The sequence below is a fragment of the Anser cygnoides genome, chromosome 1, assembly GCF_040182565.1.
Source record: "Anser cygnoides isolate HZ-2024a breed goose chromosome 1, Taihu_goose_T2T_genome, whole genome shotgun sequence".
Lineage (NCBI taxonomy): Eukaryota > Metazoa > Chordata > Aves > Anseriformes > Anatidae > Anser > Anser cygnoides.
The window spans coordinates 50,285,722-50,300,740 of NC_089873.1; the positions used below are offsets into that span (position 1 = coordinate 50,285,722).

Here is a 15,019-nt window from a genome sequence, read left to right on the forward strand (position 1 = left end):
GGGAGTGGGAGGAATGCACTGTAAATATGAGGGTCCTGCATTCAGCTGCAATGAGTTTTGCCTCTGGGGTAGTAAAGTCAGAAGGCAGTTGAGTAGCCCTTCCTATTTAGAGAATGAATCATAGAATGTTTTGGGTTGGAAGGGACCTTAAATATCATCTAACTCCAGCCCCTGCCATAAGGGGTGAAGTGCATTTAGTTGTTTATACTTCACTTGGTAGTTGCCAGGGAGCTAGGAAAAGAATCCTGATCAAAAACCTGTTGAGTTCTTGGTGTCTGATGGCATGTGGATGATAGGAGCCAGGCATCTCTGTGGCTGTAACAATGATATAAGACATGATGACCAAGGATAGGTCTGCCACTAAGAAACATGCTTGAAACCCTTTCTCCCCGTTTATGTTAAAATGCAGATACAAGTAGTCATAATAGCAATCTGGAATGGAGGAGTTGCCAAAAGCCTTACAAGTCTCTTAAGACTTGCAGAAGATTTCTACAGAGAACAGGAATGGTTCTTATTGAGGTCATCAGTTTTGCTTGGCTGTTTCTATATCTGGTCAGACCAGAAGATGAAACAGGAATGCACAAAGGAACATTATACTGCTGTGTCTTCCAAGAGATCTGAACTGCAGAGGATTGTGCCTAGCAAAGACATCATTGGTGACAGTTTCTAGGAATTGAGAGCTTCCAGCTTGTCTCCTGGGCTTTCTCACACTATGACAACTAGTGGAAGAGCTGTCAGAGGACACACAGACATTTGAGTAGTCTCCTAGGACATGTAATCCCAAAATGCTTCAGGTTCTACATTAAGTGCCAAAACTTTTGGAAATCAAGATTGTTATGCTTATAGTACAATGACACTGTTAAGGCAGTAAATATAGACTGGAACTGAAAACTATCTGTCCACAGCCATATTAAGGACATCTGTGTAATTAATTCTTCAGCTAGTTTTTGTTCCAGAGAAGGTTTAGGGCAACAGCCACTTCTCTATACTGTCACACACCTTGCCAGACTGTTTCCATATTTTCACTTACTTTCTAGAGTAGGGACAAACCATGATAGCTCAGCTCAGGTCAAATCAGACTGACTCTGACTCCTGATGTCTCGTTGTGGTGACTCTGTGTGCATAAGTACCTGTGCTCTCACCTTTTCTGTCCCTGCACAGTAACAGAGCAATGCAAGATGGTGTTGTTGTTTTCAGCTGTTCTGCACAGTAGAGGGCAGAAAGGGAGCATGGGCTTCACTTGCTTCTCTCTGCACTAGGAAGCCCAGATGGCCAGCTGGGTATGCAGATAACACCTTATTTCATAAAGAAGCATCTCAGCTACAGTTGTTTGTATGCTGGAGTACTTAGAGATGAATCCTTCCCAGATTCTTTCCTGGGAAAAGAGGTCTCAACACTGTTTCCCATCTGGGCCTCTGACCGACTTCCACAATAGTCCAGTGTGATTAATCAGTATTGCTCTGGCAGCTGGGGGGAACACACATTATACTCTTTCCAAACAATATCAAATATTGTATTAATTGTGTAAATGGTAGTTTCCATTCTTGAGCATGTTTGAAGAGCAACAGCTTTTTTGTTGTTCTTTTTTTTTTTTTTTTAATTCAGATTGATTTAAGTAGAATCTGAATTTTGTTTTATTGTTTTGTTTTGTTTTGTTTTTCTCCAAGGTACAGCAGCTGTGTAAGAGAACATTTCACTATAAAGATCAGGATGATTCACTGCATTTCTCCTGAGTACAGATTGTTGACTTCTCCCACACAGTCTTCATAAATTAGGAAAGAAATTTGAAAAGCTCTACAATATATGTTTTTGATTGTTCCTGGTTTACAAAAGTTAAGTTAGACCTCAAGTCTTTGTTTATAATACAACAGTTTAAAATGCATCAGATAAATAAAAGCTACACTCTTAGGTGTCTCAAAGTAACAGTGGAGCCATGGCATGATTTAAACAGGAGAGGCAACGAGTTCAGCCTCAGAAACTCACCTTCCCTTTGTGAGGCCTGAGACTACTGAGTACCTTTGGGTCTTGGGACCTGTTCCTCAGCTCTTACATAAAGAACAGAAAAGTGGGATTGTGCTAAATGTCCATGTTCAAGTGAACTAAAAACTCATCTCCTTTAACTCACTACACCAACTATTCTCAAACAAGAGTTTAACTGTGAAAATGAAAACAGTTATCTACAAAAACATCCAGCATCATGTATGTAATTACTAATCTGTGAGAACAACAAAGAGGAGCATAAGGCTAGGCGTCTATACCAGCAGTAGGACTTGTTTTTCTCTTCCCAACATTTACTTTTTCTACACAATGTATATTTAGTACAGGAAACCAGCTAGTAAAACTTGCCTGAAACAAGATTTGGTTCCATGTTTCAGACTACAAGTGAAATGTCAGAAGTAATTCATTCAGGAGGTGGCAGGATCCCTCCAGGGTTGTTCAGCCCTCAGTTAGAATAATAAATAAATAACCCCAGAAGCCTTTTTTTTTTTAAAAAAAAAAAAAAAAAAAAAAAAACTACAGGCAACATGAGAAGGTTATCAGAATGCAGCATGTTGTAGACTTAAAGTGCATCCTTCTGTGGTTACTGTAGTAAACTGCAATATATTACACTGTAATTCTGTCAACAATTATTTTCAATCATTCCTTGAGACTTGTAGGCATTCAAGCCTAATTCTTCCCTATAACAAAATAAAGATAGCTTAAGAAAAACACAAATTCAAAACAAAATCTAACTTAATTAATCATGTATGGTGGGAAGGTGGTCTGCATTTGAGTGATCTACAGGCTCCTAGCATTCAGCTGCGGTGAGTTTTTACTAGGGAACAATTGAAATATCATTATCTTTTCAACTTGCAATGTCACACTTGTTAGAGCAGGGGCTGAAATACCTTGGACCAGCAAATGCTGAGGCAACTTCACAAACACAATCTTTGAAATCAAGGCTTTTGAGATGAAATTCCTGAGCTGTTTAACAAAGAAGAAACTTCAAGGTCTCATCTCATAAAAATGCAAAGATCCCAATGATCAGGTCTTCAGCAGCAATAGGGTTTCAAAATATTTTGAACAAATGACAGAATAAGCTGAGACAGGAACCTGTAGCAAGGAAAATATATGTCCTGTTCATCTCTGGTTCTGCCATGGACTGGCGACACATGGACTGTACATTTTCTGTTTAGATAATAAGAGAAACTGAGATTTGGGATTGCAAGGTTCAGTCCCAACTGACAGAGAGGCATGTGGAATAGTATTTACAAACTTCCTTCCCTTCCCTTCCCTTCCCGCCCCTTCCCGCCCCTTCCCTTGCCCTTGCCCTTGCCCTTGCTCTTGCCCTGCCCTGCCCTGCCTTGCCCTGCCTTGCCTTGCCTTGCCTTTGCCTCGCCTCACCTCGCCTTTCTTCCATATTGCCAGTTCTTCCAGTCCTGCTCCCTGCTCTCTTTTCTTTAATTCTCCTCTTCTTACTTGATCCAGAGAACTTTTCTTGCTTTAATCTGGGTAGGAGGATTGGCAGCGAGAGGAGCATTGGAAACACAGTCTCTTGGTTTGCAGTTTTAGTGCCAGGGAAAGAACTTTAAAGAATTGTTTCAAGGAAGAATACGTGCTTATTGCTCTATGAAAGAAGTTCAGTTAGGGTGGGAGCTCATGTAGAACAGTCATTATAGGTAATATCCAGAGGGCACAAATGTCAAATGCTAGTAATTTTTTGCTGAAATTAGCTACTGACCTCAATGATGACCTTCCTACATAGGTGCATTATAGATTATGTTAAGTTTGCTTTTACTCTTTCTCTTTGCTGTACCTCTGCCACAATAAGCGCTCAAAACTTATGGCATCCCAGTAATGATGCAGCTCTTCAACAATTTTCATCTTAATCATCTTTTTGTTTTGCATGGAAAAAACATTAGCAAGTCTAAAGACTGGCACTTCCTCACCTAACTTTAACTTAGAAGTTGAGAATCCAATCTATTTAGGTGTCTTTTATTTAATTAATAACATAATTTTAATGTTGAGTATAAATGAACAATGAATACTTCAGAAGCATAAAGTGGAAAAATTAACTTTGACCTCAGGAAAAGTATTTTTAAATATATTTTGCACTGCTGATTGGGAAATCTTTTAGAAAATGGGCTGCCTTGTTCAATGGAATCATAACTTAATACATAGTACAGATATTTCTCCTATTCTTCACTCTGGCTTTCACCCTGAAGTTGATGTTTTGCCTTAGGTGTAGAATCTACCCCCAGCCTCTCTTATCACACAACAATTGAGGTTGAGAGGGATGTCTGGTAGTCTTCTAGTCCAATCTAGTCCATCTAGACCACTTCTTGAAGTGGTCCATTTAAAACAGGTTGGTCAGAGACACTCTGAGTTTTGAGTATCCCCAAGGATGGAGATTCTCTGAGCAACTTCTTCCAATATTTGACCATGATCACAGGGGAAAAGAATGTTCCTTTTATGGAATTCGTGATCAAATATATATATATAGCAGCAAATGAACAGAAAACCCTGATTTTCACTTATGTTATAGTTTCTTCCTTTATTACACAAGCATCTTGCCTGGCAAAACTAATAAAGGAAAAGATTTTATAGCTCACAAATATCTCCTCCTTTGAAGCACCCATTTCAGTATGTGTGTGCTTTTCCCAATATAATATGAGATTCTGTAATTGCCTTCGGAGGTATTTCTGTACTGTGAAATCAAAGTTACTTCTTGTTATGATGGAAAGAACTTACTATTTTAACATTTAACATGTCCAAACAAATATTAGCATCACAATCTACTCTACTAGTCCAGGATAACCTGTTCATATGTCTATATCATCAATGGAGTAAGCTGAGTACATACACAGCTTTGCAGAGCAAAAAGAATAAGTTTTCATTCACTTCTTCCTTGTCCCTTTCCCTTAAAGTAGTCTGGGATCGTTTTTAACCCTTTCTTAAGCCTCCTGTAAACCCTTTGTCAGATTAGATAGCCCTCTGGAATGTTAAGTCAAATTTGATTATGGTTTTTTTTTTTTTTCCTGTCTTGTTCATACATGTAAAGTACTTTCTACCACACTTAGATTTGATATATACTGCTTTGACAAAAGGAGATATAATTATTACTTTTGAAAATACCGTGCCTGGAATAATTTATGTCTTAACAAACTCTGAGAGAAAAAGGTGTTGGGTTTTTGGTGTTTTGTTGTTGTTGTTGTTGTCATTGCTGTTGTTGTTTGTGGGGATTTTTTTTTTTTTGGTTGGTTGGTTGTCTTATTAGTGGGTCAATCTGTAAAACTTCTCAGGAGAGTACTCCATGTGTTATACTACATTTGTTTTTCAGATAAAAAAACTTTTCTGAATGAATTTCAGTAGCAAATAAGACAGATGTTTAATATAAATTTTAATGCAGTTCCGTACTTCTTTTTTTCACATAATTTACTGTTTGCATTTATGACTGAAAGAGTTAGCTCATTACAGATCTGGTTTATTTGTAGCCTCTTCTACAGAATACTTCACTCTATGGGATCTGATCACCTCTCAGGAATCATGAGTATATTTGAGGTGATGAAATGGTTACAGATTTTATCCCTCCTTAAGACTTTTTTTTTTTTTGTATCTAAGTTCAGACCTAAAGATGTATTTTTATCACTACTTTCTGTAACTTATTTCTGAGAAGAGATGAGAGCGCTTTTCAGAGTCTGACCACAGCAGAATCACTACAAATTATGTCCGAAATTAACTCTGATTTCTGGTAGAATGTCTGCAGCTTCCATTAGCTTCAGCTGGTGATGAGGATAATTTTCACCTGAACATTGTGTTTTAAAACTGGAATTCCTCCTTGTATTCCACATGGATATTTGTAAGCTGGATATTTATGACCAGTGAAGGCCCATCTCATACAAAGCATGTGAATCTCACACTGTCGTGATTGTGTCTGTGTGACCTCAGGGATAGTCTGGGGTAACCATCTGTTATTGGCATCTCCAGTAGAGTGCTTGAAAGTTAGATTAGATTAACTTAATTCTCAATTCTCTGTCCCAATTTAGCACTGAAAAACAACAACAACAACAACAACAAAAAAAACCTAAAAACTACAGCTTGGTGCCCATTTCGACAGCCCACAGGCTGTTGGAAGTGTATGGAAGGGTCAGAATCCATCTCTCCTGATTTTTTTGTCCAGTCACAGGGAGCAAATTGTCCACTCTTCTACCTCATTTATTACATGAAGCCTCCAGTTTGAATTCATCCCTCATCCATGATTGCTGACTTCTGTTACCCTTTCATAGATATATCATGTCTACCATCACTGAAGGCACTGATCTGTATTGTCCTACATGGCAAGTAAAAGGTCTTTTCAAGGTCAAACTGACAAGATTCACAGCCGCTAGTTATCAGAGACCAAAAATAAAGATGAGCTGAATATAGCAAATAGGATTTATTTGGGTATCAACTATCACCTCAAAATAGCAGAAGACATGGTTGCTGAGAGAAAGAGATACAAATATAGTTTAGACACCTTATATAGTTTTATAAATAACAAGATAAATTTATATATAGACAGCTATTAAATAGGTTTGCCACTATAAGGATCTCTGTCTGGTTCTCTCCATACAGAGAGTCACATACTTGTGAGACAGCAAACTAGTATGGGGTAGTCAGAAAATGTGACTGGCCTACATCTGAAACACTGTTATTGCTCATTAGCGTCCTGGGCATTAGTGATTTAAGTGGCCCAAATATGACAATTAATTTCTCCAAGTTTTCTCTATCACAGTGTGATTAAGGAACACCTCCAACATAGTATGTGTAGCCTGCAGCAACAATATAAATTGTCTTTACTTAGTAGGTCTGCAAAGTCTGACAGGTATACCCATTTTTCAAAAATGTGGACTTCTGTTATTTCTACAAATAAAATTAATTTTCTCTTTCTAGGTCAATGTTTTTTAAATGTAGAATACAACTACAGAAACTATACTAGGGACAACTAGTAGGATATAGTGATAGACTTGGAACTGTATAGTTGGCATCAATGATAATTTATATTAGTGAGTAATGCAGACCAAAAGGAACAAATGGAAGGTAAAAAAATAAAAGATTATATAGCAAATTATTTAAACAAAGCATCTCCATGGGAATTATATGGTATCTGACTTTTCCAGACTTTTAAAAAAGGTTACACTTTGCCATGATTTTTGTTTCCTCACTGTCTTTGAGTAATGGCCATTATTTGCATTGAAATAAGTATGCTCCCACACCACAGTATTTGTAAGTTAATAAAAATATCTTGGCCAACCAAGTTGAATTCTGAAAACTGTTTAAACTCTCTAAAGCCAATTAAAAAGTACACACTTTAAAATTCCTTATTTGGCACACTAGAGAAAGCAACAGAACAACAGACTATGAGCCTGAAGACCAATTATAAAATGCAAATATAGAGAACGAAAAGTGATACATTTTATATTGAAGAAGAAGAAGAAGGAGAAGGAGAAGAAGAAGAAGAAGAAGAAGAAGAAGAAGAAGAAGAAGAAGAAGAAGAAGAAGAAGAAGAAGAAGAAGAAGAAGAAGAAGAAGAAGAAGAAGAAGAAGAAGAAGAAGAAGAAGAAGAAGAAGAAAGAAGAAAGAAGAAGAAAGAAAGAAGAAAGAAGAAGAAAGAAGAAAGAAGAAAGAAGAAAGAAGAAGAAGAAGAAAGAAGAAAGAAGAAAGAAGAAAGAAGAAAGAAGAAAGAAGAAAGAAGAAAGAAGAAAGAAGAAAGAAGAAAGAAGAAAGAAGAAAGAAGAAAGAAGAAGAAAGAAGAAAGAAGAAAGAAAGAAGAAAGAAGAAAGAAGAAAGAAGAAAGAAGAAAGAAAAAAAAAATCACCGGAGAGCAATAAACAATTAGAATCATAGAATCATAGAATATCCCAAGTTGGAATGGACCCATAAGGATCATCAAGTCCAACTCCTGGCACCGCACAGGTCTGCCCAAAAGTTTAGACCATGTGGCTAAGTGCACAGTCCAATCTCTTCTTAAATTCAGACAGGCTTGGTGCAGTGACTACTTCCCTGGGGAGCCCGTTCCAGTGTGTGACCACCCTCTCGGTGAAGAACCTCTTCCTGATGTCTAGCCTAAACTTCCCCTGCCTCAGCTTAACACCATGCCCGCGGGTCCTGTCACTGGTGATAACGGTCACCTGCTTCTCCATTCCCCCTCACGAGGAAGTTGTAGACTGCGATGAGGTCCCACCTCAGCCTCCTCTTCTCCAGGCAGAACAGGCCAAGTGACCTCAGCCGCTCCTGATATGCCTTCCCCTCTAGGCCCTTCACCATCTTCATCGCCCTCCTCTGGACACTCTCCAACAGTTTAATGTCCTTTTTGTACTGTGGTGCCCAGCACTGCACACAGTACTCGAGGTGAGGCCGCACCAGCGCAGAGTAGAGCTGGACAATCACTTCCCTCGACCAACTAGCAATGCCGTGCTTGATGAATCCCAGGATACGGTTGGCCCTCCTGGCTGCCAGGGCACACTGCTGGCTCATGTTCAACTTGCTGTCAACCACAACCCCTAGATCCCTCTCTGTGGGGCTGCTCTCCAGCGTCTCGTCGTCCAGTCTGTACATATAGCCAGGGTTGCCCTGTCCCAGGTGCAGAACCCGGCACTTGCTTTTGTTAAACTTCATGTGGTTGGTGATCGCCCGGCTCTCCAATCTGTCCAGAATAAATAAAATCAAAAAATCAACTCAGAGACAAAGACTAAACCATCAAGTTCTATAATATGAACACTACCACCTCTTTTACTGGATTTAAAACATGCTTTCTATTAAGAGAAATATCACTTGGATGGAAGCTGATACCAAGAAAGGATGTGACTATCAAATAAATTTAGTATCTCAGCAGTGTAGTTACAAGTCATATGATAAAAGTTATTATTGACTTGGTGGAAACTGACTCAATTTTGATAAATTTTAAGGAATAAACCTCTGGCCAGTACTGGTGCTTCTGGTTAAGGATGTCTTCCTTTTTCAGTCTGACTCAGAGCAGACCTAAACACATTTTGAACACACTAGTACAGACAATGTCTCACACTGATGTTCTCAATATTGCCAAAACTGGTGAAAATAAATAGTAGAAAATGTCCCAAGTGTAGCTTTAAGAAAAGTGGACTGTTCTGACAGGTAAGTGTTATTTTCCGTATTGTATATTTTTCCCTGTCTGTAGGTGAGAAGCTATAAACAATTAAGCATAAGGAGATCTGAGCTAGGCTTTACATTGTATTACTGTTCATTTGCATGTTACAGAAATAAAAAGATCAGAAATAGGAAGTGATAACCTGTGTCAGGACCTCTGTACATATTTCAAAGCAAAAACAAAGGGAAGATGAAAGCAATATTAAGTTGTTAATGTCACAGTAGAACCAAACACCAACAAAATAGGACTTCAATTAAGACTGGACTCCAACACATAAACAGAGGTAAGAAAAGACAAATATGGAAATGATCTTTTTTTTTTTTTCTTTTTTAGTCAAAGTGTAGTGAACTGTTTTCAAACACAATTATTGTTTCAGATAATCCAGTTCAGACTATCCCAGAGGAAAAGCAGATTCATAGAAAGGAGCAGACATCCTAGAAAGTCACCAACCTGGAGATACCTTTCAGACTGACTCTAAGTACTACCTGTTCTCTTTTCTAGAATATGGTTAAATAATAGCCCTGAAACATTTGCATGGGGTGATATTTCTACACAATGAAAGAAATCTTGAGATGTCTACTTGGAACTCTTATTAATTTGAAAGTCTCCAGTTGTGTTTGTTGCTAGTGGTGGGGGTGGGGGTGTGTATGTGTGTGTGCGTGGGCAAATGTGGAGAAGATGATGTCATTGGTGATAGTGCAACCAAAGCTGCCATCCCAGCTGACTGGGTGGGGTCTTGTAGAAAAGGTAGTTTAACACTGTTTGTTTCACTTTATGAACTGTTACATACTGTTTTTGCAGTTCATATCTGTATCTGAATATGTTGTTCGCTCTCTAGTTCCAGGAAACATTTTGAAATTACTGTGCAATTTCTTCACCATTGCTATAGAAAGAAAATCTGTGTGTGGCCTTCAAGGCAAATGGAAAGAAGGGGACAGGGAAATGTGGCTTCAGAATCTTACAGGTTTCTTACTGTTGCCTCCACTGGTAACAACCCATCTTTCTGAAACAGGACATAAGACTATACGGGAACACTGAAATTTTCAGACCTGAGTCCTTATAATCACTGGAAACGATAGTGTAGATATCTGATCCAAGGAACTTCTACCCACCCTCCTGCCACCACGTGCTATCAATCACTTCCCAATGTCCTGTAATAAAGCCTTTATCAGAAGAATAAACGCCACAATTTAATGTCTCTCTAGCAGAGTTCAAGGAAGTGAGACCACCACCAGTCATATAAACCCCCTGAAATAACCCAGGTTTTATTAAATACGACTCCAGATGAACCAAGGAGGCAGACCTCACATAAGAGCAAAAAAAAATATGTCTGCCTTACTGGTCTGGACTGTCTGTAAGGACTGGGGCAGAGTATTTTGTAAGTTTAAATTAATTGAGCTATCTTTGCGCTTTTGAGCAAGACATGTTAACCAGACATGGGGGAATGTAATACCACTCAGAATGGGTGAATTACATCCTTTGTCCAGATTAAATTTCCCATCCATAAGTGGATGAGGTGGGAGTGGAGTATAAGTGATTTCCTGAACACCACAGACAACAGCAGAATTCCTAGAGTGGGGAGTAATGCATTCATTGAAAATACAGCCCAGGTAACCTGTGATTCATGTTATTTTCTAGTCCCTTCAGAGAGATGAGTTGGTATCTAAAGGTTCATATTACACATCTGATTTCTTATTCCATGAGTTACTTAATTATACAAAACCTTCACTTTTCAGCTGTAAATCTTTTCCTTTGCATTAATTGAGAAAAAAAATAAATAAAGCAGGATTTCCTGACATTTTCAAATCTTAAAATATACTTTCATTTCACTTCCAAAGAGTTATGAAGTATTTCCATGTGCAGCATATGCTTTTTAAAAGTGGGGCCACAGTCTAAAATTCAAGGGAATATTATTATGTGTGAAGCCTTACAGATAATTTGCTTAGCAAATCTCCATACCTAGAACATTATTCATGTCTCATCTTTTACCTCTAGAAAAAGAACAGATTATAAATATAGCAAATTAGAACTTGATACCATCCACAGTATATGATAAAAGGAAGTTCAAGAGAGAAATAAGCGGATGAATGTTCTCTCCTGGTAATTTATATATTATTCTTTCTACAGTTTACTTATATGGCACAGGATCATGTTAAATATTCCATAAACATTCTATGACATACTTTCTTAGAGAAGAATATAACTCCTTTCATTGAACACCATCAAAAATATTCAGAGTTCTGCTGTGAATAGCCACTGAAAAAGCTTGAGCTCAAGGTTGATTTAATAATGTTTGTTATTACTTATTTATTTTTGGGTCACCTGTTTTCCAAAAAAAAACCTGCAGAAACATCCGATATCTGATGCTTCGAAAGCTATGTCACTAAGGTAAGTTGCCTCAAAAATTTCCAATATCTCTAATACGGTCCTGTGTTTTGTTTTTGTTTGTTTGTTTGTTTGCTTGTTTGTTTGTTTGCTTGTTTGTTTTTATGCAATGATTATTTTTTCTCTCCTTCTAGAAAAAGAAAGAAATGTTTTATTTAAATCTTTTTATTTCCAGGCTTCTGGAAACTGATGTGATTCTGTTAAGTCACTCTAGGGAGGATATGATCTCAGTTATGTAATATTTGTTTCTTGTCTCATAGGACATGGATCTCAGATTTGGAAGCATAGATGGTATATATGAGGGAAACCTGCCACGTCTCTCACACAGTAGTGAGACAACAGAAATAAAAGGGAATTCCTTTTGTTAAACAGTTGTAGCACTGTCTGATTTGTCAAGATATTTGTTCCCATATTTATCTTTCTCCAGAAAGATAAGGCACAAACTTTGGGGGTTTCCATCCTATGTTTTACTGTTTACAATGCTCTTGCATTACATATGACAGGAAATACCTGGCGTTAGCTTTATACTAGCTAATTCAGGTACAAGTGACAGGGAAAATGTTGGGTTCAATGACAGATTAAAAGCTGAAAAAGCAAAGTATATAAGTGGTTAGTTTGTGCTGAGCCTCATACTGCTACCATCCTACTGACTGCAGGCTGTATAGCCTAAAATTAATTTTTTGATATCTGTAATATATACACATTATAACATAATGGAATATAGATGATTGCTGTTTAGAATTATAATCTGGATCAAGGAAGAGTACATTCACTCTTTTAACAGGGAAAATAATATCACCATATGTTCAGATCAAAGATAGTGCAGACCACCACAAACATTATATTCCTTGTCAAGGCAAGAATGAGAAACTGTAATGGATTTTTGTTCAGAGCTGATTTTATAACCTATCACATTTAATGGCATCACATTCACATGACCTGACTTTATGTAACAGATTTATCGTAGCACAACTTACTGAACGCATAACCTGCATTTTGCAGTAACAGTCAATGTTTAGACCAACTCAGCATTAACTACTCTGTGCAGATTTTAATTTTTCCTGTTTCATTGAAATTAAATGTAGACTTCTTCACATTAAAAGGATCTGATTGCTTAGTATGTATATGCTACACACCAAAGTGAGCCTTTAATTAAGGTCATGCTGAAAATGGCACCTGGAACATAGTTATAATTCTATTTTTAACTGGGATTTTTTTTATTATTTCTTTTTAGCAAATAAGGTCTTTGAATTCATCTATCAGTACCAGCTAATAATTGCCTAATTAGTTAGACAGTTGCAAGATGACAAAAAGAAAAGGTCTGAAAGATATCATGTTCCTGTAAGTTTTCTAAAAACTGATGTCTAGATAAGAGAGAGAGACTCAGACTGGTACCAGTGAGGGTGAAACATGGACTCAGCCACTGGCAATAAACTTTCCCTGCTGAAGCACCTATCAGCTCTTCTTCACTAGATAGTCAGCCAGTTTGCAGGTAGGTCTAAACCCACCACAGCAAGCAGTGCTCTTGCCTAATATGACAGATAAGCAACATGTCAAGAAATTGTTATGGCTAGGATATTATTTCTCAGCTAGTTTTAATTCAAGGTTTGCCTAGCCATTTCAGAAAATACCTTGTGCAGGATTGCTAAAGATCATTTTTCATTTATCATCAAGCTGAAACTGGGATCAGCTCTAAATTTTAATTAACTTCTTCTGTTTTCCCAGCTTTCTATGACTGTTTGCATGTACGAGTCTTTAGGGATTTTTTTTTTCTTTATTGACAAACATCTGGATTTCTGTGGACTGCCAGTAGCCCCCAAGGATCAGCAGTTCCAAAACACTCGTTCAGGAACCCTGGGACAGGGAAGGAGGAGAGCTATCAGAAAAGAGGCTTGCAGATGTGGAGAAATATCACAGAATCATAGAAGCATAAAATTATCTATGTCAGAAAAAGTTTTCAAGATTATCAAGTCCAGCCATCAACCTGACCTACCAAGTCCCATCCCTAAACCATATCCCTTAGTGCCATTTCCACACATCTAAGTACCCCTAGGGTCAAGGACTCCACCACTCAAACAGCCTGTTCTAATGCTTGATCACATGCACACACAAACACACCGTGAAGAAACTCTTTCCAATAGCCAATCTAATCCTCACCTGATGCAACTTGGGACTGTATCCTCACATCTTATCTCTTGTCAGCTGAGAGACTGACACCCTCCTCACTGCAACCTCCTTTCCGGTAGCTATAGACAGCGATGGGGTCTCCCCTCAGCCTATTCTTCTCCACACTAAGCAGCCCCAGTTCCCTCAGTCATTCCTCATAAGTCTAGGTTTCTAGTCCCTTTACCAGCTTTGTTGCTCTACTCTGCACACACTCAAGCAACTCAATATCCTTCTCGCAGTAAGAAGCCTGAAACCGAACACAATATTGAAGGTGCAGTCTCACCAGTGCCACATACAAGAGGACAACCACTTCCCTTGTCCTGCTGGCCACACTACTTCTGATGCAGGCCAGGATGCCGTTGGCCTTCTGGGCCAAATGCTGGTGAGTAGGGTATGAAGATCAGAGAACACAGATCAATGGGAAACCAGACTTCATCCATCCTGCTGGAGTTACTGAATTTTCTACCATTGTTTTTCAGACTCAGTTTCAGTTTAGGGAGAAATAGATATTATTCTGTTAAAAATATCTCTCTTTTTTCTTTTCTTTTTTTTTTTTTCCTGAAATTTCTTATGGGATTTTGAAGTGGCTGTAGCTCAGCAGACTTTGCTGCCACTGATGTGTTGCAGAATGTCTCTTGATGACCACAGAATCTGCACTAGCTCAACTTTGTATACTTTTTGTGTGCTTATTGTTCTTTTACAGTTCTGCGGGCAAGAATGCTGTATCACTCTGCACATCTTTATTCTGATAACGTAGTAAGCACATACATGTGAGTATTTAAAACTAGTAAAGCACTTTTGCTTCTCATGGATGGTCTTGTATTAACATCTGCTGCCAGTAATAAACACACCTAAAGCCTTGGAAAGAGCTCCAGACCAGACAAAGGACTGCATTCATGTACATTGGACATAATTCTCCCCATTGTTTAAAAAACCCTACTAGACAAAAAATAAAATAAAATAAAATAAAATAAAATAAAATAAAATAAAATAAAATAAAATAAAATAAAAAATAAATAAAATAAAATAAAATAAAATAAAATAATAAAATAAAATATAAAATAAAATAAAATAAAATAAAATAAAATAAAATAAAATAAAATAAAATAAAATAAAATAAAATAAAATGTTTAAATAAAAAGAAGAAGGACATTGTAAGAGCTGGTCAGGACACTTGATACTGCATATTACATTTTCTTTCTTTTCTGGCCATGCTTGAATAATCTTATGAATTTGAAGTTTAGGTATCACAAGTTGTCCAACAAAAGTACAGTTACTCATGAATAATTTGGATTCCAATGTGTACATGAAGAAAATGGCTTA

The 15,019-nt window shown here is 37.6% G+C and overlaps 1 protein-coding gene and 1 long non-coding RNA gene across 12 annotated transcripts in view; one reads left to right on the top strand and one right to left on the bottom strand.

Moving 5' to 3' along the window:
- LOC136790586 (uncharacterized) overlaps positions 1-15,019 on the top strand; it is an 85,621-nt gene that overhangs the window by 48,216 nt on the left and 22,386 nt on the right. The window contains exons 2-5 of the long non-coding RNA XR_010830820.1: positions 9,522-9,623; positions 11,493-11,533; positions 13,936-14,078; positions 14,400-14,466. This is a non-coding gene — a long non-coding RNA (uncharacterized lncRNA). The remainder of the gene's footprint in view (positions 1-9,521; positions 9,624-11,492; positions 11,534-13,935; positions 14,079-14,399; positions 14,467-15,019) is intronic.
- Positions 1-15,019, bottom strand: part of LOC106036886 (uncharacterized) — a 221,985-nt gene that overhangs the window by 4,286 nt on the left and 202,680 nt on the right. For 9 of the 11 annotated variants that reach the window (XR_010830800.1, XR_010830803.1, XR_010830804.1 and 6 more), the window contains one exon: positions 6,397-8,665. Coding sequence is in view for 3 of the 11 variants with exons in the window: in XM_066995333.1 (XP_066851434.1) it covers positions 8,131-8,665 (535 nt within the window). In the remaining 8 variants the exon portion in view is untranslated. Of the gene's footprint in view, positions 1-6,396; positions 8,666-15,019 lie in introns of those variants that run through there. The other 2 variants (XM_066995339.1, XM_066995331.1) reach the window with 2 other exon arrangements.